We start from the raw sequence: 25864 nt of genomic DNA on the forward strand, positions 1-25864 counted from the left end.
TTTGTGCTGACGTAAGTTTCCAACTCCTTTGGGTTAATGTCAAGAAGCATGATTGCTGGATGGTATGGCAGAAGTATGTTTATTTTGTAAGAAACCATCTTTCTGTCTTCCAAAGTGTCTATACCATTTTGTATTCCCACCAGCAATGAATGACAATTTCTTCTGTTCACATCCTCCCCAACATTTGGTGTTGCCAGTGTTTTGATTTTGGCCATTCTAATTGAGGTGTAGTAGTATCTCATTGTTGTTTTAATTTGCATTTCCCTGATCACATATGATCTGGAATATCTCTTTGTATGTTAACTTGCCATCTGTGAGGTGTCTATTCATTTGGTGAGGTCCTTTTCCGGTTTTAAATTGGGCTGCTTGTTTTCTTTTTTTTTTTTTTAATTTAAATTCAATTAGCCAACATATAGTACATCATTAGTTTTTGATACAATGTTCAGTGATTCATTAGTTGCATATAACACCTAGCGCTCATCACATCACATGCCCTCCTTACTGCCCATCACCCAGTTACCCCATCCCCCCACCTACCTCCCTTTCCGCGACCCTGTTTGTTTCCTGGAGTAGAGTCTCTCATGGTTTGTTTCCAGGGTCGCTTGTTTTCTTAGTGTTGAGTTTAAAGAGTTCTTTGTATATTTTGGATAACAGTCTTTATCAGATATGACTTTTGCAATCATTTTTTTCCAGTCTGTGGTTTGTCTTCTAATTTTGATATTGTCTTTCACAAAGCAGAGGCTTTTTAATTTAATGAAGTCAAGTTCATCAATTATTTCTGTATGGATCATGTCTTTGGTGTTATACCTAAAAAGGCATCACTATACCCAAGGTTACCTAGGTTTTCTACTATGTTATATTCTAGGAGTTTTACAGTTTCATATTTACCATTTAGATCTATGATCCATCTTGACTTAATTGTTGTGAACGGTGTAAGGTCTATATAAGATTAATGTTTCTTGCATGTAGATATCTAGTAGTTCCAACACCATTTGTTGAAAAGACTGTCTTTTCTCCATTTTATTAATTTAGTTCTTTTTCAAAGATCTGGGTTTTTGTTTTTTTTTTGATGTAATGTTCCATGATTCATTATTTGCATATAACACCCAGTGCACCATGCAATACGTGCCCTCCTTAATACCCATCACCGGCCTATCCCAATCCCCCACCCCCCTCCCCTCTGAAGCCCTCAGTTTGTTTCCCAGAGTCCACAATCTCTCATGGTTCATTTCCCCTTCTGTTTACCCCCCTCATTCTTCCCTTCTTTCTCCTACCAATTTTCCTATTTCTTATGTTCCATAAATGAGTGAAACCATATAATTCTTTCTCTGCTTGACTTATTTCGCTTAGCATTATCTCCTCCAGTGCCGTCCATGTTGCTGCAAATGTTGTGTAATTGTTCTTTCTGATGGCTGAGTAATATTCCATTGTATATATGGACCACATCTTCTTAATCCAGTCATCTGTTGAAGGGCATCTCGGCTCCTTCCACAATTTAGCTATTGTGGACAATGCTGCTATGAACATTGGGGTGCATATGGCCCTTCTCTGTATCTTTGGGGTAAACACCCAGTAGTGCAATGGCTGGGTCATAGGGTAGCTCTATTGTTAACTTTTTAAGGGACCTCTACAATGTTTTCCAAAGTGGCTGTACCAACTTGCATTCCCACCAACAGTGTAAGAGGGATCCCCTTTCTCCACATCCTCTCCAACATTTGTTGTTTCCTGCCTTATCAATTTGTTGACTATTTATGTGGGTTTATTTCTGGTCTCTCTTCTGTTCTGTTGATCTGTTTGTCTATTATTTTGTCAATACCATATTATAGCTTTATAGTAACTCTGGAAGTCAGGCAGTATCAATTCTCCAACACTGCTCTTCTCCTTCAGTATGGTATTGTCTATTCTGAACATTTTCTCTCTCCATATGAACTTTAGAATCAGTTTGTCAATATCCACAAAATAACTTTCGAAAACTTTCATTGGGATTGCACTGAATCTCTTGATCAAGTTGTGAAGAACTGACATCTTGACAGTATTGAGACTTCCTAGCTATGAACATGAAATATCTCTCCATTTATTTAGTTCTCCTTTGATATTTTTTATCGTAACTTTGTAGTTTGGTTGTTAGTGTTGTTGAGTTCAACCATGTCCTTACTCTGCCTGCTGGAACTGTCCATCTCTGAACAGTGGTGTTGAAGTCTCACTATAAAAGGAGATTCATCTATTTCTCTTTGCAGTTCTATCAGTTTTTGACTCATGTAGTGTGATGCTCTGTTTTTAGGTTGCATACATGTTAAAAATTGTTATGTCTCCTTAAGAAACCCACCCCTTTATCATTATGGAATACCTTCCTTAATCCTGATAACTTTCCTTACTTTGCAGTCTTCTCTTTCTGAAATTAATATAGCTACTGCTGCCTTTTGTTGTTGTTGTTAGCATAAACATAGTATATTTTTCTCCATCCATTTACTTTCAATCTATATGTGTCCCTATATTTAAAATGGGTTTCTTATAGATCAGAGAACTTGGTCAGATTTTTTGATCCACTCTAACAATCTCCATCTTTTTTTTTTTTTTGGAGATTTTGTTTATTTATTTGAGAGAAAGAGAGCGCACGCGTGCGCGCAGCGCGCACACACACACACACACACACACACACACACGAGCAGGGGGAGGGGCAGAAGGAGAAGCAGACCTCCTGCTGAGCAGGGAGCCTCAGGCAGGGCTTGATCCCATGACCCTGAGATCATGACCTGAGCCATAGGCAGAGCGTAACCAACTGAGCTACCCCGGCTTCCCTGACAATCTCTGTCTCTTAAAGGGTATATTTAGACCAATGACATTCAGAGTGATTATTGATAAAGTTGGATTCATATCTATTGTATGTATTACTGTTTTGTTTGTTGCTATTTTTGTCTTTCACTCTTTTTCTGCCTTTTATGGTATTAATTGAACATTTTATAGGACTCCATTTTGTCTCCTTTCTCAGCGTCTCTATTATACTTCCTTTTTTAAACTTCTTTTAGTGACTTCCCTAGAGTTTGCAGCTAATCCAAGTACAGTTTCAAATAATGCTATACCACTTAACACGAAAGTATCTTAAAATTTAAAAAAATTACTAATTCCTTCCTCCCATCGCTTGTAACATTGCTGTCATTTATTTTACTTACATATAATTGTATAAAGCACATATGTATATGCTATATACATAAGCATACATAAATGAATACATTGTTGCTATTATTACTTTAACAAACTGTTACTTCTTAGGTCATTTAGAAATTTTTAAATAATTTTTATTTACCTTCATCAATTCATTTTCTGATGCTCTTCCTTTCTTTATGTATCTCAGTTTTTTTTTTAAAGAGAAAAAGAGTCTTTTTTTTTTTTAAGATTTTATTTATTTGACAGAGAGAGAGACAGCCAGCGAGAGAGGGAACACAAGCAGGGGGAGTGGGAGAGGAAGAAGCAGGCTCCCAGCAGAGGAGCTGGATGTGGGGCTCGATCCCAGGACTTTGGGATCACGCCCTGAGCTGAAGGCAGACACTTAACAACTGAGCCACCCAAGCACCTCTGTATCTCAGTTTCTGACCCATTTTTTTTTTTTACCTTCTAAGAACTTCTTTAAACATTTCTTGCAAGACAGGTCGACTGGCAACAGATTTCCTCAACTTTTGTAAGTCTAGGAAAGTCTATGTTTCTCCTCACCTTTGAAGAATAATTTCACAGGGTACAGAATTCTAAGTTGGTAGTTTTTTCTCTTAACCCTTTAAATATTTCACTGCTCTCTCTTCTTGCTTGCATGGTTTCTGAGAAGGTAGATGTTAGAGGTAAGGTGTTTTTTTCCTCTGGCTTCTTTCACAATATTTTGTCTTTGACTTTTTGTGATTTGAAAATGATATGCTGAGGTGTAATTCTTTGCCATTTATCCTGTTTGGTGTTTTTTGAGTTTTCTGGATCTGTGGGTTTGGTGTCTCACATTAATTTGGGGAAATTCTTAGTCATTATTTTTTCAAATATTTCCTTAGTTCCTTTCTCTCTTTCTTCTGTTTTAATACTCTATTACTCATAACTTATACCTTCTGCAGCTGTCCCGCAGTTCTTGTGTGCTCTGTTCCATTTTTTTCAGGCTTTGTTTTGTTTTCAAAGATTCTATTGCTATATCCTTTAATGCAGAGATTCCTTCCTTAGCTATATCCAGTCTACTAATAAGTCCACCCAATGCAGTTTTCATTTCTGTTACACTGTTTTTTATGTCTAGAATTTCTTTTTTGGTTTTTCTTGGGATTTCCATTTCTCTGGTTATACTGCCCATCTGTACTTGCATGCTGTCTACTCTATCCATTTGAGCCCCTATTATATTAACCCTAGTTGTCTTAAATTCACGGTCTGATGATTCCAACATCCCTGACATGTCTGGTTTTGATGCTTGTTCTAGCTCTTCAAGTCATATATATTTATGAAAAAAAATATATATATATATATAATATGTGTGTGTGTGTGTGTGTGTGTGTGTGTGTATTTTACCTTTTGGTATGCCTTGTAATTTTTTCTTGATAGCTGGACATAGTATACCAGGTAAAAGGAACTTCTGTAAATAAGTGTTTAGTAATGTAGTGGTGAAATATGTGTGTGGGGGGGAGGGGGAAGCATTTTATAATTTATGACCAGGTCTCAATCTTTAGGGAGTCTATGCCTCCAGACTGTGAAATTCACAAGAGTTTCCCTATTTTGTTTTGTTTTTTTTCCCCTTATCCTTAGGTCAACAAGATAGCTAGAGTGGGCTGGAATTGGGTCTTTCCCTTCCCTCAGGTCAGATAGGCTCTGATGATTATCCCAGCATATTAGGCTCTGGAGAGCTAGTTTTCCCTGAGGGCAGGCTTTATTAAGAAGAACAGAGTGTTCTGGCTTATTTCAAAAAGGTTCCTTTTACCCTCCCTCTGGTGGAAGCATGAGGGAATTTTTCTCCAATATTTGCTATGAAAATTTGGTCAAGCTCCTGGAGGTTAATCTCACAATGGGGAGCCCCTATGACTGGGTCCCTCTGGAGTTTTTAACTCAGTTATATACACAGAGCCTCCAACAATTCATCAGTTACAGTTGAGATTTTCTTACCTGGGTGCTGGTGAGTATCTCCTTCAGGAAGCTGTGACTCCCTGTCTGTCTCTCCAATCTTGGAAAAATCCCTGATGTTCTTCTTACTTGTTGCAGGTAAAACCCTTCGTTTTCCTATTCTTTGGCTTGGTTGTATCTTTTGGCTCAACACTCACCAAGAGGGAAACCCACTTTGGAGTAGGTTTCTTTTTGTCAAGGGCACTGCATAAGGATGTGCAGGTTGTTCACTGCTAAACCTAAAGGGTTCCCTTCCCATTGGCTACCACAATCATACATGCCAGTCCTGAAAAACACATGGAGCAGCATGATTTAGAGTTCATGAATTAATGCCTCTTTGTGAGACAATGAAACACCTTCCCAATGTAGGTACGGCAGGGCGGCTCCCCACTAGTGTGCCTCCAATAGTTGTAGCTGGACCTTGCAACCAGCTGCACCAGGGGCTAGCTTCATATACAAGCATGCCCATTTGAGCCACAGTTGGTCTCTTAATCAACCACACTGGGGCCAGGCTTGCCCACCAGTCACAGCACAGCCATAACAAGAGGGCACATGCAGACCACACAGTGGGTACCTCTGGAGCACTTAGTTCTGGTGACTGGGAGGATTGTACTTCTGAGTCTCACAGGACATCTGCATAAGGCCACTTCTTCAAGGCCAGGAGATGAAGCTGATCTATCTAATACATAGAAACCAACAGAAAGAGTCAGGCAAAATGAGGAAATAGAGGAATTTGTTAAAAAAAAAAAAAGACAAAACCACAGAAAAAGTACTGAATGAAATGAAGATAAGCAATCTACCTGATAAAGAGTTGGAGGTAATGGTCATAAACATGGTCATTAAACTAGGGAGAGAATGAATGAACACAGTGAAAACTTCAATAAAGAGATAAAAAAAAATATAAAAAGGAACCAATCAAAGCTGAAGAATGAAATAACTGAAATGAAAAATACACTAAGGGGAATCAACATCAGATCATAGGATGCAGAAGAACAGAACAGTAATCCGGAAGACAGGGTAGTTGAAATCATCCAAAGTGAACAGCAAAAAGAAAATTAGAAAATGAGGATTGTTTAAGTAACCTCTGGAACAACATCAACCATACTAATATTTTTTTTTTTATTATAGGGATTCCAGAAATAGAAGAGAGAGAAAAAGAGCAGAAAACTCATTTGAAGAAATAATAGCTGAAAACTTCCCAAATCTGGGAAAGGAAACAGACATCCAAGTCCATAAAGCACAGAGTCCCAGACAAGATGAACCCAAAGAAGTTCACACCAAGTCACATAATAATTAAAATATCAAAAGTTAAGGATGGAGGACTCTTAAAAGCAGCAAGAGAAAAACATCTTGTCATGTACAATGGAACCCCTCTAAGACTATCAGCTGATATTTCAGCAGAAACTTTACAGTCCAAAAGGGACTGGCATGATATAGTCAAAGTGCTGAAAGGGAAAAAAAAAAAACCTACAACCAAAAATACTCTACCCAGTAAGGTTATCATTCAGAGCTGAAAGACAGATAAAGAGCTTTCCAAAGAAAAAAGTTAAATTTTTTTTTTTTTTTTTTTTAGATTTTATTTATTTATGTGACAGAGACACAGCCAGCGAGAGAGGGAACACAGCAGGGGGAGTGGGAGAGGAAGAAGCAGGCTCCCAGCAGAGGAGCCTGATGTGGGGCTCGATCCTGGAACACCGGGATCACGCCCTGAGCCGAAGGCAGACGCTTTAACGACTGCGCTACCCAGGCGCCCCAGAAAAAAGTTAAATTTTATCACCACTAAACTGGCCTCTCAAGAAATGTTAAAAGAAATTCTTTAGGTGGAAAAGAAAAGGCCATAACTAGAAGAAAATTATGAAAGGAAAAATCTTACTGGTAAAAGCAAACACACAGTTCAGGTAGTGGATAAACCACTTACAAAGTTGGTACGAATGTTAAAAAACCATAAGTAGCAAAATCAACTATGTTTATAATAATTAGTTAAGGGATACACAAAATAAAAAGATGTAAAATACGGCAACAAATAAAACATTGGGGAAGGCGTAAAAATGCTGTTCTTTTAGAACACGTTCAAACTTAAGTGTCCATCAACTTAAAGAGACTGGTATATACAAAGGGTGCTAAATATAAATCTCATAGTAACAACAAACCAAAACCCTACAACAAATACCCAAAAAATAAAAAGAAAGAATGTCAAACATAACACTATAGAAAATCATCGAAACAAAGAGAAAAGATTAAGAAGGAACAGAGAATGACTACAAAAACAACCAGAAACAATTTTGAAAATGGCAATAAGTACATACATATCAATAATTACTTTAAAGGTAAATGGACTAAGTATTCCAATCAAAAGACACAGGGTGACTGGAAAACAAACAAACAAACAAAAAAGACCAGGGCTCCTGAGTGGCTCAGTCAGTTAAGCTGTCTGACTCTTGATCTCAGCTCAGGTCTTGATCTCAGGGCTGTAAGTTCAAGCCCCACATTGGACTCCATGCTGGGCATGAAGACCACTTAAAAACAAACAAACAAACAAGACCCATCAATATACTGTCTACAAGAGACTCATTTCAGACTGACAGACACATACAGACTGAAAATGAAGGGATAGAAAAAGATATTCCATGCAATGCATGGAAATGAAATGAAATGAAACCAAAAGGAAGCTGGGGTAGCAATACTTACATCAGACAAAATAGACTTTAAAACAAAGAGCGTATCAAGAGACAAAGATAGGCATTTACATAATGATAAAGGGATCAGCCCAACAAGGATATATAACACTTGTAAATATGTATACTCTCTAGTAGGAGCACCAAAATATATAAAAGCAAATGGTACTAGATCAAAGGGAGACAGTAATACAATAGTAAAAAAATTTAACACCCCACTTACATCAATGAATAGTTCAACCAGACAAAAAAAAAAAAAAAAATTAAGAAAACAGTGACCTTAAATGACATATTAGGCCAGATGTACTTACCAGATATATACAGAACATTCCATTGAAAAACATCAGAATACACATTCTCTTTAGGTACACATGGAACATTCTCCAGGACAGATCACATATTAGGCCAAAACACAAGTCTCAACACATTTAAAAAGCTTATAATCAGATCAGCATCTTTTGTGACCACAATGGTATGGAACTAGTAATCAATTACAAGAAAAAAAAACTAGCAAAACACAAACACCTGGAGGCTAAACGACATGCTACTAAACAACCAATGGGTCAATTAAGAAGTCAAGAAGGAAATTTAAAAAATACCTTGAAACAAATGAAAATGAAAATAAAATGCACCAAAATCTATGGGATACAGCAAAAACAGTTCTAAGAGGGAAGTTTATAGTAATATGGGCTACCTGAAAAATCTCAAACAATCTAACCTTACACTTCTAAAGGAAATGGAAAAAGAACAAACAAAGCCAAAGCTAGCAGAAAGGAGGAAATAATAAAGAGGAACAATAAATGGAACAGAGACTAAATAACAATAGAAAAGATCAATGAAACTAAGAGCTGGTTCTTTGAAAAGATAAATAAAATTGATAAACATTCAGCCAGGTTCATAAAGAAAAAAAAAGAGGACTCAAATCAGAAAGAGAAGTTACAAGAGACACCACAGAAATATAAAAGATTATAAGAGAAAAACATGAGCAATGAGTTACAACAAATTGGACAACACAAAGAAAATGGATAAGTTCCTAGAATTATATAATCTTCCAAGACTGAATCAAAAGGAAATAGAAAATTCGAAGCAGACTGAGTACTAATAAGGAAATTGAATTAATAATTTTAAAAACTTCCAAAAAACCAAAATCCAGGACCAGATGGCTTCATAAGTGAATTCTATTGAACATTAAAAGAGGAATTAACATTTATCTTCCTGAAACTGCTCCAAAATATTGAAGAGAAGGAATATTCCAAATTCAGGAGTCCAGCATTACCCTGATATCAAAACTAGACAAAAATACTACAAAAAAAGTTACAGGCCAAATATTCCTAATGAATGTGGATGCAAATATCCTCAACAAAATATTAGCACCCTGAATTCAACAATAAATTAAAAGGATCTTATACCATGATCAGGTGGGATTTTCCCCAAGATACAAGGATGGCTCAATATTTGCAAGTTAATCAACATGATACATCATATTAACAAAATGAAAATAAAAATCCTATCGTCATCTCAATAAATGCAGAAAAAGCATTTGACAAAATTCAACATCCATTTATGAGTAAAAACTCTCAACAAAATGGGTATAGGGAGAACATATCCCAACATAATAAAGGCCATATATGACAAACCCACAGCTAACATCATACTCTATAGTGAAACATTGCAAGCTTATCCTCTAAGATCAGGAATAAGACAAGGAGGCTCACTTTTAGAACTTGTATTCAACATAGCACTAGCCACAGCAATAAGACAAGAGAAAGAAATAAAGGGCATCAAAACTAGTAAGAAGTATAACTGTCACTATTTGCAGATGACATAATTATATATACATAGAAAATGCTAAAGACTCTACCAAAAAATTGCTAGAACTAATAAATGAATTCAGTAAAGTTGCAAGATACAAAATTAATATACACAGATTTGTTGCATTTCTGTACACTACTAACAAATTATCAGAAAGAGAAATTAAGAAAACATTCCCATTTACAATTGCGCTGAAAAGAATAAAATAAGGAATACATATTTTTAAATACCTATTTAACCAAGGAAGTGAAAGACTTTTACTCTGAAAACTATAAGATGTTGATGAAAGTAATTGAACTTGACACAAATAAATGAAAGATATGTCATGCTTATGAATTGGAACAAGTAATACTTTTAAGATATTCATACTACCATAGGATCAATGTAATCCTATCAAAATATCAATGGGATTTTTCACAGAAATAGAAAAAACAGTCCCAAAATTTGTGTGGAAACAAAAAGGGCCTGAATAACCAAAGCAACCATGAAAAAAAACAAAGCTGGAGGCCATTATGCTACTTGACTTTAAAGTATATTACAAAGCTCTAATAATCAAAACAGCATGGTACACACACACACACACACACACACACACACACACACACCAGACACACAAATCAATAGAATGAAATAGAGAGCCCAGGAAAAATCCCCACAATTATATGGTCAATTAATCTATGACAAAGGAGGCCAGAATATATGATGAGGAAAAATTCTCTTCAATAAATGATGTTGGGAAAACTGGACAGCTACATGGAAAAGAATGAAACTGGACCACTTTTTCAACCCATATACAAAAATAAAGTCAAAATGAATTAAAGACATAAATTTAAGACCAGAAACCATAAAATTCCTTATGTCCTCTTGGACATAAGTCTTAGCAATTTTTTTTGGACCTATATTCCCAGACAAGGGCAATAGAAGCAAAAATAAACAAATGGGACCACACCAAATGAAAAAGCTTTTGCGCAAAGCCATCAGCAAAATGAAAAGGCAACTTACTGAATAGGAGAATATATTTGCCAATGATATATCCGATAAGGGGTTAATATCCAAAATATATAAAGAACTAACACAACTCAACACCATAAAAATAAACAATTTAATTAAAAAATGGGCAGAGGAGGGAGGTGAAGAGGCATGTTCCAAAGAAGACATACAGATGGCCAACAGACACACGGAAAGATGCTCAACATCACTAATAACCAGGGAAATGTAAATCAAAACTACAGTATCACCTCACACCAATCAGAATGGCTAATATCCAAAGGACAAGAAATAACGTGTTGGTAAGAACGTGGAGAAATGGGAACCTACATCTCTTGGTGGGAATGTATGTAACATTGTGCAGCCATTATGGAAAACAGTATGGAGGTTCCTCAAAAAATTAAAAATAGGACTACCATACAATCCAGCAATTCTACCTCTGGTATTTGTCAGAAGAAAATGAAAACACTGATTCAAAAAGATATGTGCACCCCTATGTTCACTGCAGCACTGTTCACAATAACCAAGATAAACAGAGGCAGCCTAAGTGTCCATCAACATATGAGTAAATTAAAAAATGTGATATATACACAATGGGATATTACTCAGCTGTAAAAAGAATGAAATCTTGCCATCTGCAACAACATGGATAGTTCTTGATGGTATTATGCTAAGTGAAACAAGTCAGACAGAGAAGGACAAATACCATATGATTTCATTTATATGTGGAATCTAAAAAACAAAACAAATGAACAAACAAAACGAAACAGAAACAGACTCTTAGGTACAAAGAACAAACTGGTAATTGCCAGAGGGGAAGGGTGTGGGTGGATGGGTGAAATAGGTGAAGAGGATTAAGAGGTACAAATTTCCAGTTATAAAATAAATAAGTCATGGGGATATAAAGTACAGCATAGGGAATGTAGTCAATAATATTGTAAGTACTATGTATGGTGAGAGATGGTAACTAGACTCATTACAGTGATCATTCTGTAATGTATGTAAATATCAAATTACTATGTTATACACCTAAAATTAATATTGTATGTCAGCTGTTCTTCAGTTTAAAAAATTTTTAATTAAACAAAATACTGAAAAGCACTGAAGTGAAAAAAAAAAACCCCATAGACTTGAACTTTATAAACATGTGTATACTCTTGAAATAAAATGTTAAATTAAATTAGTTACCCAATAATTTTCCTCCTACGTGTACATGACTATATTATTTGTATAAAGTGTGACTTCCCAATATGTTATTATTCAAATATTAGACACAAAATGCATTCTAAACACAAATAAGTAATACTTAAGAGTTTGAGCACTGCTCACTCTATAAATTCCAATATAAAGATAAATATAAATATATGTAAAAATATTTTCATACTTAAGAATATTACAAATCAACTACTTCACCATAGGTTTTCCTTAATTAAAAGAGATTATCATAGCATAATTTGGAAGAAATGATTTGAATTCTCATTTTTTAAGAGTTTACAAGTACTATAAGTTCCTGTTGGATTAACAGATGAGGTGAGAGATGCATTGTTAAACAAGATTAAGGATTTAAACATTAATGGGGAACTCAAAAAAGTAAATTAATAATGAAAGTCTTCACAGAGTGCTATAATTAGGGTCTATGAAAACTCAGGAGGGATGGTCAAATGCCTGATGAATCAATAGTCACAACTTTAATCTGTATATTTGCTTATTTTGAACCTAATACTACTTGATGAAAAATTATAATCTGAGATAATCTTAAGATTTTACATATTATTTTTCACAGATGCACGGGTAAAATTTTTATTCCCAGACAGTAAGCAGGGATGCAGCAAAGAATAAGACAAGAAAATTAGAACAATGCATTTAGCTACTTGTTTCTCTGAGATTTGGTACATTTGAAGTATTTATAATTTATCTGGTTATTATTGTTTGACAGACAAAGTCATGAGAGCATTTCCTATCTCGTGTAATCCTCTCAACTCTCTTAAAGTACAATTCTAACCTATTAAGTCACTGTTATTAGTCTCCTGTTTGAGATGTGGAAACTAGGGCTTATCGTGGTCAAAGAACTTGCTCCAAGCCATAAAGCCAGAAGCTAAGCTTTTAATAACTGTGAATAGATCTTTTCTTACATTGTGAGGAAAAACCATAAAGCATAGGGGGCCAGTGAGACTGGGGAATTTGGTGGAAAGTAGGGGTGGCATGCAAGTGCAGTTATCCATCCTTAAGCTATTTGTTGCCACAGATCATTGAAAAGACTCGCTAGTTTAACACATTACTCTGTAGGCATACGCCTCTCAAATTTCTCTAGCAGCTGAATATCCAAGAGCATCCCAATATGGTGAAAGCAAATTCGGTAATTATGTAACTAATCACTTAACATCAAGATATTCATTATATATTATCAGATAAAACACCAATGCATTTGCTGTTATATTCATAAGCTGAACTTCTAATTCTAAACGGGACTTGGGACTGCTTTTAGGATGGCCTGAAATTCCACAAAATATTCTTTGAAATTCACATCTTCAATGTATGGTTTCTTCCTATTATAAAACTTTCCCTAGGTATTACTGATGTACCCAGACTTCATTATGTTAAACAGTATTTGTATTAGTACTTCAGTACTAGCAAAAGAGTTGTGCCTTAAACTGAACCAAACATCTGTTAAACTAAATTGCTGTTTATGCTATAATCAGCCAATTACATAAAAGTCACTTGCCATAGTGGATTAAAGAACATAATACCATGTTTGAAGAAGACCCTAAAACTACAATTCAAATTGTTAAAAACTATAATCTAAAAATTATTCAAGAATTTCAGGTATATTTTCTAAAAAATAGTTCTATCTAATTAATTCTTACAATGTTCTTTAATTTATATAAATGATAAGAATCTCATTCTTGGGCTGATTTAGTGGGAAAACATGTTTTAATTTTTTTAAAGCTTTAACAGTGAGTGTTCTGAGGAAAAGTATGGTATACATAACTAACTAAAATGACTAACATTTTCTAGAGATCCAGGGGAGTTAACGTAAGAATAAAACTTTGCTTAAATTTACCATCATTTCAGTACATTTTTAAAAAAGTGATCCACTACAGTTATTAAAAATAGTGTAGTCTCTACAATGTATTCCTCATTTCTTTATATAGTACAAAAACTTAAGCCCAGAAAAAAAAAAATTACAAATGTGCACACCTGCATAATGAAGAGGTTTGACTATATTACATTTTCTCTTTAAAATGAAGACGTTTCAAAGATAGAGAAAGCCCTGAATTTGGTTAAGAGATTGAAGTACACATAAGACAGAGTCACCAGTATGTTTTTACAAAGGCCCAATACGGGTGTGATAGTTCCCAGGGCAATGATTAAACTTATTCTAACAAAAATAAAGGGTAAATCCTGGAGAAGGATGCCCAGGGAATTCAGAAGAGGGTTCTGAGGAGTTAATATAATTCGAAGGAGAGAAATAAAACTGAATATGTAGACTGGGTACAGCCAGCCTGACTTATACACGGCAGACTGGCCAGCTACACGCACCATCTCTACGGTGTCGGACCACAGCAGAAAGCTCCACAGGAAGATCTGGGCACGATCGTCCTGCTGGGACATTGTTGCCAGGACTCCCGAGTGAAAGGAGGGCTCTTGGGGTCTCGCCATCACTGGATCGGGGTTCGGTGTCCTTGCTGCTGACGGCAGTGACAACTCGGTCCACCTGGCCGGATGGGGAGGTGAAGCATTTTCTTCATTTTGCTTCACTTGGTCCGTCACGGTTTTCATTTGCTGCAAAGTAGCTTTACGAATGTGCCTATCGTCGTTACCTGCAATGAATTGATTTGAAGTTTAAAAATTGTTTAAATGTTCTGTAAATTAAAATTTCTTTTCAATTTTATGTAAATTTAAATTTTAAAATTTAAAGGTAAAATTGTAAGTGTTCTCTTGACTGTTTTGACATCTGTTTTACACATGGAACTTCAGACAACAAGGGGAAGCATAATAACCAAAAAACAAACAAAAAACGCCAAAAACCAGAGGCAGAGAAGGTTCTTCATATTTTTTAATTTTTCTAGATATGGATCCCAAGTCATTTCTACCATTTCACAGTACTAGCCATGACTGGTTAGTGAGCTAAGCACTTCACACATTATCTCATTTAATCCTCAGGGAAAAAGTTGACAGATGGGAATTACTATCCCATTTTATAAAAAGAGAAACTGCAGGCCAAGAGGTGAAATGACACACCAATTCAAATACACAGTTAGTAATGGGCAGGGTTGGAATTTACACCCAGATTTGTTTGGCCCCAATTGACAATCTCTTAACTTTATGGCTGCTGTTACCGTCTAGGGGCACTACATCATGTGCTAATTATAAAGCATACAAATATCGTAAAATCAAATGACTCTAAAAGTCCAATGGTCCAATCCTGTCATTTTCTTTTTAAAGATTTTATTTATTTATTCGACAGAGAGAGAGACAGCCAGCGAGAGAGGGAACACAAGCAGGGGGAGTGGGAGAGGAAGAAGCAGGCTCACAGTGGAAGAGCCCGATGTGGGGCTCGATCCCACAACGCCGGGATCACGCCCTGAGCCGAAGGCAGACGCTTAACCGCTGTGCCACCCAGGCGCCCCAATCCTGTCATTTTTTATTAGAAGTCCACAGGGATCACTACAACCCAGATCTTCAGGTTTGGAGTTTGGTTCTAAGAGGGAGTCTGTTTGACCATGAGAAAGTCTTAGTGAAGAGTGCCACTCGATCCAAGATTTTTTAAGCTGTACTATCCTCAGAGTTTTTGAACCAGTCAGTACAATTGATCAGACTAAAGCAATTTGTTTGTGGCCACAAGGCTATGCCGGATCAACACAAGAGTCATCTGAATAAGGAGGATATTTTCTCATGAACATCACATTGTGCGTAAGCGTGTGTGTGCATTCGTGCGTGTGTCTCTCTGTGCACACATGGGTGTTGAGGTTGGGGAATTATGAAGGGAACCTCAAATCTCAAAACTTACTACCAGTGCTGATGGTGTGGTTCTTATACATGAATGGTACAGCACATTATTTCTCAAACATTCATCCAGTTAAGCACCATTTTTTTTGTTGTTTTTGGCTAAGAATTTGTTAGGTCTTAACAATTCGTTTACTCAGTAAACATGGTGAGCTGTCATATTACTTGATAAGACAAAATTTAAAGAAGTCATTATACTGAATAGTTCTAAAGGTTAAAGGCACAAAATCAATAAAAATTTGAACTATATTGAACTGATGTGAAAACATTTTAAAATAAATAAACTATTATGATTAATGACTAATAAAGGGTTTGATTACTATAAATAGGAGCTGTTTAAAGAACAAACAAGCCTCAGTTTTCTTTTTTAAAATTTTAAGTGTGAATTGAGTAAATCGATAAACTAAAAAGATAATCTAAATTCTTGATGAAATAGTACTTAGTTCGATATGAATCATTTATAAATAAACAGTAGGACCCTTAGAAACTTCTTTACCAACCTTAGATGACACAGTAGCATGAATGAGTATCATTTTAATAAATAATAGTCAAGTAAGAAAGAAAATTATATACTAATTACTATTATTTTAATATTCATAAGATCATCTCTTTTTAAACTCAGATGCTCACTGGCATCAGTTATCTCTCTCATTTTACAAAAGAAAAAAAAAACAACACGGAAATTATGTTTCTTAGAGTATGTCATGTCCTGGAGAACTCTCCTTCACCTGTCTTAGTAGATAAAACTGAATGGAAATCCAAATTCCTTTGTCAACATAAATAATGCAGTGTATAATGTGGGCTTTGGAGGATGATTGCAAATTCAGCTGTTTCAATGCCAGGAAGCGGCAAGCTAAGATGTGACACATTAACATTTTAAACAGTCAGTAAGAATCTTAATATCTGTGGATAAAAGCCGTGGGATGAACAACGAATTCTTAGCTAGAGTTCGTTTTTAATAAAATAGTAAAGTCCCAACCCATGGGTATTTGGTGAAATTGGGGCTGGGAGCTTCATATCTCTCTACAGCTCAATACAGACTAGTTTGGATTTGGGGGTACAGGGACTCTGTTGTCCTCTTTCCAAGGGAGAAGTACTAGAACTATCAGCTGGAAAGCTCTGCAGGCCTGCCAGGGGGCAAGATAGTGTTGAAGAAGCCAAGATACTGTTTGGTCGTTAGAGTAGACCCACAAATTTATCCCCAAGCAATGTAAAGTTTCATGTACTTAATACTATTCTGTTTGACTCAATAACTAGTTACCCTCCAAACTATTATTTTTATAAATTTCCACTTTGTTCTTTTGTTGTTGTTGTTAGTGTTCTATTTGTGCAAAAGGATATTTATTTGTGCAAAATCCATAAAAGATCTAAGCATGAAGAAAGAGATCTACTCACTTCCCTAGAGGCTGACATTTTGCTGCAAAAAGTAAAAGTAAGAGCCATTCTGTAGCTCCCTACATCTTATGCCAGTTGCCAAAACAACTTTTTGTCTTCACTGTGCAAGCTAAATACTTAAGAAAATGTAATTTTAATCCCAGGTAAATGTTTAAGTAGGTAACTCACATCTATTTTACTTGTTTTGTTGTTGTTGTTGTTGTTGTTGTTATGTATTTTTTGAGAGAGAGAGAGTATCAGTGGGGGAAGGGGCAGAGAGAGAGGGACAAGCAGGCTCTGCACCCAGCATGGAGCCCAACAGGGGACTCAATCCCACCACCCCAAGATCATGACCTGAGCTGAAACAAGAATCAGTTGCTCAACCAACTGAGCCACCTAGGCGCCCCTTGATTATTTCTTTATATTGATGTATTTCTATCTCTAACTTGTTACCCAGAGTTTTAGATAGCTTACAGGGAAAACCTAAGAACAACATAACAAATCAGTAGTGGAGAATTTTCTAAGGTGAGTGAGTATTCCTCTTGAAAAGAGAATAGGAAAGAAATAAGAGCTATTTAAATATAAGAGAAAAAGAATCATAAGGAAAGGCACCTAAAACCAAGACAGGAATGGAGCTGATACTAAAAATGCACTAGTTAGGCTCCTGATTGTCTGATAGGAGCAGACAGATTTTAGAGTGCCATACCAAGCCTCAACTGGGCATAACGAACGGTAGCAAGTACTGTGAACACAGTCCTACCCTCACCATGGTGTCACCTGCGATCACATCAATAAATACAGAAGAATAAAATGTGGTAGGACTTTAAAAGGAAGGTTAGTTCTGTGATGAGAGACTCATATGGGTCTGAGTGACACTGGAGGTCAGGAAGGCTCATCCGAGAAGTGACAATTAAGCAGCGACTTGAAGAATTAAGTAGGAAAGAATTAGGTGAAGAATGGAGAAGAACTTTCTAGGTAGTAGAAAGAGCATGTGTAAAGATCTTTCAGCCAGAGTGATCGAAAGAGGGAAAGTTTTGTAAGGCGTTGGGGAGGCAGAGGAGGAAGAAGAGGAGAGGAGTCCAAACCTAGTAAGTGCTCTCTATATACCAGGCACTGTTTTAAGCTCTTTCTATGCATTATCACTTAATCCTTAGAAAAACTCTATACTGTAGATGCTGTTATTTTCCCACCTGAAAGATGAATAAACTGAGGCACAGAGAGATTGACAATTGTTTCTAAGGTCACACAGTTAGCAAAGAGAGACCAGAACTTGAACCTGAAACACTTTGCCCTTAGATCACGCTATCAGTGGCAGAGTCAGACTGTGTGGCACCTTATGGCACATGATAAAGGCTTTGGACTTTCTTCTAAGCTCAATGGAAAGCTGCTGAAGAGGGAGAGTGGAAGGCAGGAACCAGAAAGGACATGGAGACATCAGCAGAGAGGCTCTCAAGGCCACTGAGGCAGCTGTTATGAAATGAGACTGTTACTCAATTCACAGCAGCCAGGAGATCAAAGAATTATTCAGAAAAAGGAAGACTGGTTTTGATTGACAGTCCCCAAAAGCTACTTTTCTTGAGAGAAAAATGTTCTAGAGAATGTGAAATGCTAATGAACTAGAAATAACACTCTGAGAAAAAAAAAATCTTGACAAGAAGAAAATTATTAGTCATCACAAATATCTTAAAGTATATTAAGCACACAAGGCACTTTTGGTCATAGTCTTAGAGACTAAGACAAAATGTAATAAATTAAAACACACAATAAATTAAAACACAAAATGTAATAAATTAAAACGCACTTATATACATTGTTATTTTGATGGTATCTACTGACTAAACTTAACTGTACTGTGTATAGTTCGTTTCCTTTCAGCAGCACATCTGAGGTCTGGAAGACAAGTAACTTCATTGCCAAGTAATAAGTGATGAAACCAGCATCGATGGTTTAACACAAAAGGACCAAGACCGTCCATACATTACGCAGACCATCAGCCCAACAACCTATTTTACTCTCTTCGCTCCAAGACAGGAAAATCTCGATAACTTTTTTAAAAAGATTTTATTTATTTATTTATTTGACAAGCGAAAGAGAGCATGCACAAGCAAGGGGAGAAGATATGGGAGAAGGAGAAGCAGAATCCCTGCTGAGCAGAGAGCTGACATGGGGCTCGATCCCAGGACACCAGATTCTTAACCGAATGAGCCACCCAGGTGCCCCAAGAAAATCTAGATATTGAAAAGCAATGACCCATGCCTTTACTTTCAATTTGGGCCCATACTCTTTGTTGATTATAACGATAGGAAGAACAAGGCTTGGAATTATAACAAAGTAATGCATGCCCAGTTCTTCATGTTCCCTATTTTTATCAGTCTTCCTAAAATATTTACTTTGAAAATATCCTGCAAATCTCAAGAATCTCACTTATGCTAAAATTGTTCATAATTTTCCCTATGTAGGAAGAAAGTAATAATTAAATGCCGAATTGTTACAATCATGTAAAGTTGTCCTAATCAAAGGATCACAATTTGATAGCACCCGATGTCCTATGTCTTTTGGCATGAGGATTGCTACAATATAGTGTATGTCCCAATACCCACTGACCTAATCCTGACAGCTCGTTCTTCATTAGAAGGTATAAATCAGAAATTCTACCCTTCTCTCATCCCAGTCTGGTAAGTAGCTACTCATTTCTTGAGAAGGGGGAAAAATCCTAGAACTAACGTCCGTACTTTTCTGAAACTTCCTTCTTCTAAACAGCAAAAGGAGGGTGTGAAGGAAATACTCCCCCTTTTTGGCATGGCCCCGAACACAGTGTTCCTCATATGTACTCTCTAAACCCATTGCAAAACACACTATGGAAACCCAGCTCACACGCTGGGCTCATATTGTATAATAAGCTTTTTCTTAAAAAGAAACAAAGGGGAACTCAAAGTGCCATTTATTTTATTCAGAGAAAAGCAGTGCCCCTTTCTCCCCCTCCCCTTTGTTGTCTGTCATATTTTAATTCTATCTGGTTAAAGTGTGTTGCATTCCATTTCAAGGAAATCTGGAAAGCAAATAGCTTCAGGAATTTGGATTTGGGCACTCAGCTTTTAACCTGGCATATGTCACAATTCCCAATACTTCCCATTACTAGGGGCTTTTATTCAGGGTGGGTATCAGAACTGTTTGTGGAACTTTTAAAAATTGCAGATGCCAGGCCTTAAACCCTTGCGTATACTTCAAGCCAGAAATTGCTGGTCTAGGTATTTAACCTGAAGAAGTTAACTGTATATGCTGAGACCCCAGCAACTGTCCCCTGGTGTACTGATCAGTAGATAGTGTTCACGCATATGTGTTGTGAAAAGACGCCTCTGGTGAGTACCCAATGGGTGAGCCCCTGCATATATGTTCACAGGTGGTCCAAGATTCACTGGAAATAGCTTAGAAGTTCAGTAAAAATCATCATTGTCATGCATTTAAGAAATCGTATAATTCAATAAGAAGGAATAACTAATAAAGTAACAGTCCTTTTCCTTCTTCCATTCCTGCTCTGTGAACCCCTAAACCTGGATCAGCCCTACAGTTCTATCTTTTCTACAATCAATGCCCAGATTTCTCAGTATCATTGAGGAAAGCTCTCATCATCTTGATTGGTCGCAGAACAAATTCCTGGTTTCCATCCTTCGCTGAGCCCTATGCATCTCTCATCTATCCACCTCCCTGCCCTTGACCTTCAGCAATTATTCCAAACCTTACCCATCCTGTTACAGATTCTCTCCCTTCCATCCATCCCCAGGGCTCTCTGCAGGTAACTTTGCTTCCTATTTCACAAAGACATTGGGGTGTTAACAGGTATAAACTGTCCCTGCTTGCTTTCTGCCCACCCACTTGAATCACATTCACAAATGTAAATCACCTGGAGGTTTAGAAATTACTTGTGCCTGGCCCTATCCTCCACCAAAATTATGATTTAATTACTTAGAGCTCAGTCTGGGAGTCAAAACAATTTCAAGTCCCTTAGGCAATCTGAATGTGCAGTCAAAAAGTGAAAAACACTGCTCATAATTGGGGATACAAATCAGAATCCAATGAGGTTTTGTTTTTAAAAATTTAAATATGCCCAAGTTCCATCCTCAGAGATCCTGATTTAGTTTATCTGGGGTTGCTATGACTGGAATTGACATTTTTAAAGCACTCTATTAAGTCCTTTTTTTATGTTGGAAATATGAGGAGAAATGGAAAGAAATACAATAAAGGCAGGGTCTAAAAGTTTTGCCAGATCAAGTAAATAAATATACTGATTATCATTCCTGATTTACTGGTTACCTACAAATTAATGAGTTTATATGCTACAAAGCTTCCAACTTCTTCTCTTCATGAAACACTTATATGTACAAAATTTTGGGGAAGATAATTGGTAAATATTTAAATCAGCTTGGAGTGAAGAAAAGATTTTTAAAGCCTAACATCATAGACAGAGTCCAGAGAGGAAATATTTATAGAATAGATTATGTCAAAATTAGAAATTTCCTGTATCAAAAACACTGTAGTAAAATTAAAAGGCAAATAACTCTGAAATATATATTTCTGACAGGCAAAGTTTTATGTCCTTACTATTTACAGAACTCATGAATCAGTAGTAAAAACAACAACAATAACAACAAAAGAATGGACATATCAATAGAAAAACAGATCAAGGACAGAAATATATGATTTTTAAAAAATACAAATAGCCAAGAAATCTATGAGAAAATACTCAACACAACCACTACCTTAAGCAAATTATTAAAACAATAAGATACTATTTTTGCCTATGAAACTGGCAAAAATGAAAAGGAATACATTATCCGAAGTTACAAGGTTGAAGAGAAACAGGTGTTTTCTTACACTACTGTTTCGATGATAAATTAGGGCATTCTTTAGAGGGGGTCATTTGATTGATTGACACCTGTCAAAACCTTAAAAGCCTGCATATACTTTGAGCCAGAAATTGTATGTCTAGGCATTTAACCTGAAGAAGTAATCATCTATGCTGCTGAGGTCCTACAGCACTTGGCCCCAGTCTCTGGGTATTAAAGAGACTACACAGTAGGAACTGGACAAGGGCCACTGAGAGCAGATTTATTTGAAAACCTTACACTGCCAACATCATACCTGGCACCTCTTACTGATGTGACAGTGGAAACCACCTCCTCTGCAGAGCTCTGATGTTTTCCACTCAAATAGCCTGTTGATCTCACTTCTAGCAAGTCATCTCTGACTGTGCAGGTATCCTTAATGCAGCCAAACCACCTTGCCACCCCATTGTACAATCCCCTATGAAAGAGCCCCTCTGTATTTGTCTGCATGTGCGGCCAGTCCATAATAGTCCCATTTCTTCTGGCAAATGTCATTGCCAAGGAGTCTGGGCATGTGCAGATGCTCAGGGTCTTCTGAGGACACTCTGTGGTCATCCTCCTAATATCATTCAGCTGCCATCCAGTGGCAGTTAACTCTCTCTGTCCCCAGGCACTGCTTGGCCAGTGACCTACAAGTGGCTTCTGACTCTCATACACAGCATAAGGTCCCCCAGAAGCTGACCACCTCTACTACCCACGCATGTGCGCTCCACACATGCCTCCCCTGCTCAACTCAAACCACATCACCCTGCTCATTCTCACCACATCCTTCTCCTTTTTTCTGCAACCCTTTTGACTTCTGAACAAGAGCCCTAACAATAGTGTTTTTAGTAGTTAAAAACTGGAAAAGAATCTAGTTGTCCAACAACAGGGGTTAGTTAATAAATCATGGTTAAATAAGTCAGGGTTTGTTAATATAACAGAATATTATTCAACCAATAAAAACCACGTAGCTGAAGAAGATACAATAAAAAGAATGATTCCCACCACATACTGTTAAGAAAAAAGATACAAAATAGGTTTCCTTAAGTGAAGATTTGTCCACAAAGATGTTATCAGTTCTAAATCTCTAGTCTACAGGATCATGGTTGATTTCCATTTTCTTCTTTTTTGCTTATGTTTATTTGACAATCTTTTTAAATGAATATGTATTATTTTGGGAAAACAAAACATTAGAAATAAAACAGTTTGAAACAGAATGTTAAAAAATTTACCTGGCTTCTCTATGTGTCGAGCCTCAAAACCTGCGTGTGGTCTACCAGGACGAGCCTGTTCTACCTGCAATGCTGTATTGTAGTGTGTTTTAGTGTGTTGTACAGTATTGTATTGTATCATATCACAACACCTCGGATGAGGGTACACTTTGTCCTTTGGTGGTGCAGTGTCATGATTCCCAGGGAGCCATAGGCTGGAAAGGTAGAGCACTGGCCACCTGAGTTATGGTACTGCCTTAGAGAAAGCCACAGCCTGTGCATCTAAATGAGGTCCTGGTTCATGGTTTCCAAACATTTAGCAGAAGAACCATTTTTTCTTTCAAATGAAATCTTATATAAAATATCAACTCCTAAACAGACAAATGTTGTGTTGATTTGGTTCAAGTAGGAATTGGGGCAACCAATGACTTCAGTTAAGCCTCCCCTTTCTGCCCACACCTCCCTACAAAGCAACTTTTAGGTTTCCAAATTCACTAGTTGAGAAGCAAACAATAGGTGTTTTAAGGAGGCAACTTCCATTCCAGCAATCGGTTTTTCCATTCAGAGTATGAAATCCAACTGGTTATTTTTACCCATTTATTACATGTATGCCTGGATTTCTTGAGGCCCAATCTTCCTTCCATGTAGAAAGCTTTCTTCACCAGGCCTACCTAAACTCCTACAAACCCCAGATACTCCCTTTAGATTTTTCTGACCTCCAACACCCTATATTAAATTAAGTAGTCCTTCATGTGTTGCCCATAGTACTTTATTATTCTCTATTATACCACTTGTAATGGGGTGCCCGAGCTAGGCTTATGCTATTCAAGTGAGTCCTTGTAGGTAGAACTGAAAATTTGCATCCTAACCACGGACTTCTTTGTGGGTCTGTTTGCATTACTGGTTTTTATGGTGGTTAAAGAATCTACCTGGGGGCAGGGGGAATCTAATGGTGACCATGATTTGGGGTTTAGACAATATAGGTAAGACTGAAGTAAGGAGAAACTATGAGATCCCATGGAAAAGAACTACCTCAAGAGAAGAAGGAGCCTGGCTCTACCAGAATCAGCCACAAGATCTAGTGATAGGATGGGAAATGGTGGTTTCCAGTGGAGTGGAATGGCCATTACTTGAACTTGTTGAATCCCAGCCAATCTGTTGGTTCATATACATTCTGGGCATAAAAGGCTTGTGTTCCCAAATGAAAATCTATTGCTCTGTTTGGGACCTCTCTAAACAAGTACATCTCAGTGAGGGAAGTCAGGATTCCCACTGTCAGAAGAAAGGCAATCAGTCTAAAGCACCGCAGAACATCAAACAATATCCCAGAGGCAAGTAAGAGCCATACTAAAAGCATTTAGTGCAGAGTCAGTCAAGAGTGGTGTAAAAACAGCATTGCCAGGTTGTTTGTGCATGAGAATGACAACTGAAAAAAAAAAAAGCAGGAGCAATGGAATATTTAGCAGTCTGGAGCAACAAATGAGACCAGAGGAGACTCATCTTGGGCCTGGCTTAAAAAACGGGAGAGGGAACAATATGGAAGAGGAAGAGGTATGGAGGTCCAGTCATTTATTGGTTGGGACTGAGCTAGCAAAATTCAAATAGAAATATCAAAGTGTGTTCATCTGTACCCACATACTAGTAAGAGCTGGGGACATTCAGGCTATATATTGTCTCCTTATAATTTGTTCCCATGAGTGGGACGTGACATTATTAGTTACGACATACATCTGTGAGATGGCTATGCCTCAGAGATCTGTCATCAGAAAACATTCCCATGTGAGGCTCAGGCTATGTGAAATGATGCACTTACTTTGATGTTATGACATGGTAATCACTTGATACTGAGAAGTTTCGACTGGTAACGGAAAGTTAGCAGAAAGGACTCTTGATCCAGTGAAGACTGGCTTAAGCATAAGCAAATTTTTATATAGAATAATTTTTATTTAAAATTCTAGAAAAGGAAAAGCTACACAAAGACCAAGCTTTTCTAGTTTGGAATTGAGATGGTTGAGATGGCATGAGAGTGTCCAGAAATCCAAGCACTGTAGATTACCTTAGTTTCATCAAGTATAAGGTCATAACCGCTGTAAGCTGATAGATGGGCAGGCATTTCAAACTCTCTGGATAGGGCACAGAACAGAATATATTCCATTTCTCAACATTTTCTAAACGGAGCCAAATGTTTCTAAAGCTTCTTCACCACCTACTCCTACCCTACCTCTTGGATTCTGAAGTACTACATGCAGTGACAGCATATTTTTAGCATACTGGCTTATGTTCAGATTTATGTATTACAACTTACATGTTTACAAATTTACATATTAAATTCCAGAGAATGAGAATACCCCATAAATTGAAAATTCACATAATCTATTTTATTAGTATGCATGTTCAAAAGCTTGCATAAAAGTTAAATTAACATATATTAATATTTGCAAAGGTAGTTTTTTAAAAGATTTTATTTATTTATTTATTTGACACAGAGATAGCCAGTGAGAGAGACAGCCAGTGAGAGAGAGACAAGCAGGGGGAGTGGGAGAGGAAGAAGTAGGCTCTAGCAGAGGAGCCTGATGTGGGGCTCGATCCCAGAACGCCGGGATCATGCCCTGAGCCGAAGGCAGACGCTTAATGACTGAGCCACCCAGGCGCCCCTGCAAAGGTATTTTGAGTGAATGCTACTTTTTTAAAAGCATGATTTCATTAAATGGTGGAGCTATTAAACCAGACATTAACCCTCCCAAGTTTGGGCAGAGAAGAGCTCAAGAAGAAGGCTTTTCAAATAAGAAAAAGCAGTTCTGCAAGAGGTTTTCAAGTCTTG

At 37.0% G+C, this 25864-nt stretch overlaps 1 protein-coding gene across 3 annotated transcripts in view; it reads right to left on the reverse strand.

The window, feature by feature from the left end:
* Positions 1-10687: 10687 nt before the first annotated feature.
* The window catches only part of TMEM236 (transmembrane protein 236), a 66182-nt gene continuing 51005 nt past the window's right edge, over positions 10688-25864 (reverse strand). For all 3 annotated transcript variants that reach the window (XM_044392192.3, XM_057304738.1, XM_026478995.4), the window contains one exon: positions 10688-14407. In XM_044392192.3, the coding sequence (XP_044248127.1) occupies positions 13824-14407 (584 nt within the window). In that variant the 3' untranslated portion in view covers positions 10688-13823. The remainder of the gene's footprint in view (positions 14408-25864) is intronic.

The sequence above is a fragment of the Ursus arctos genome, unplaced genomic scaffold (assembly GCF_023065955.2).
Source record: "Ursus arctos isolate Adak ecotype North America unplaced genomic scaffold, UrsArc2.0 scaffold_30, whole genome shotgun sequence".
NCBI lineage: Eukaryota > Metazoa > Chordata > Mammalia > Carnivora > Ursidae > Ursus > Ursus arctos.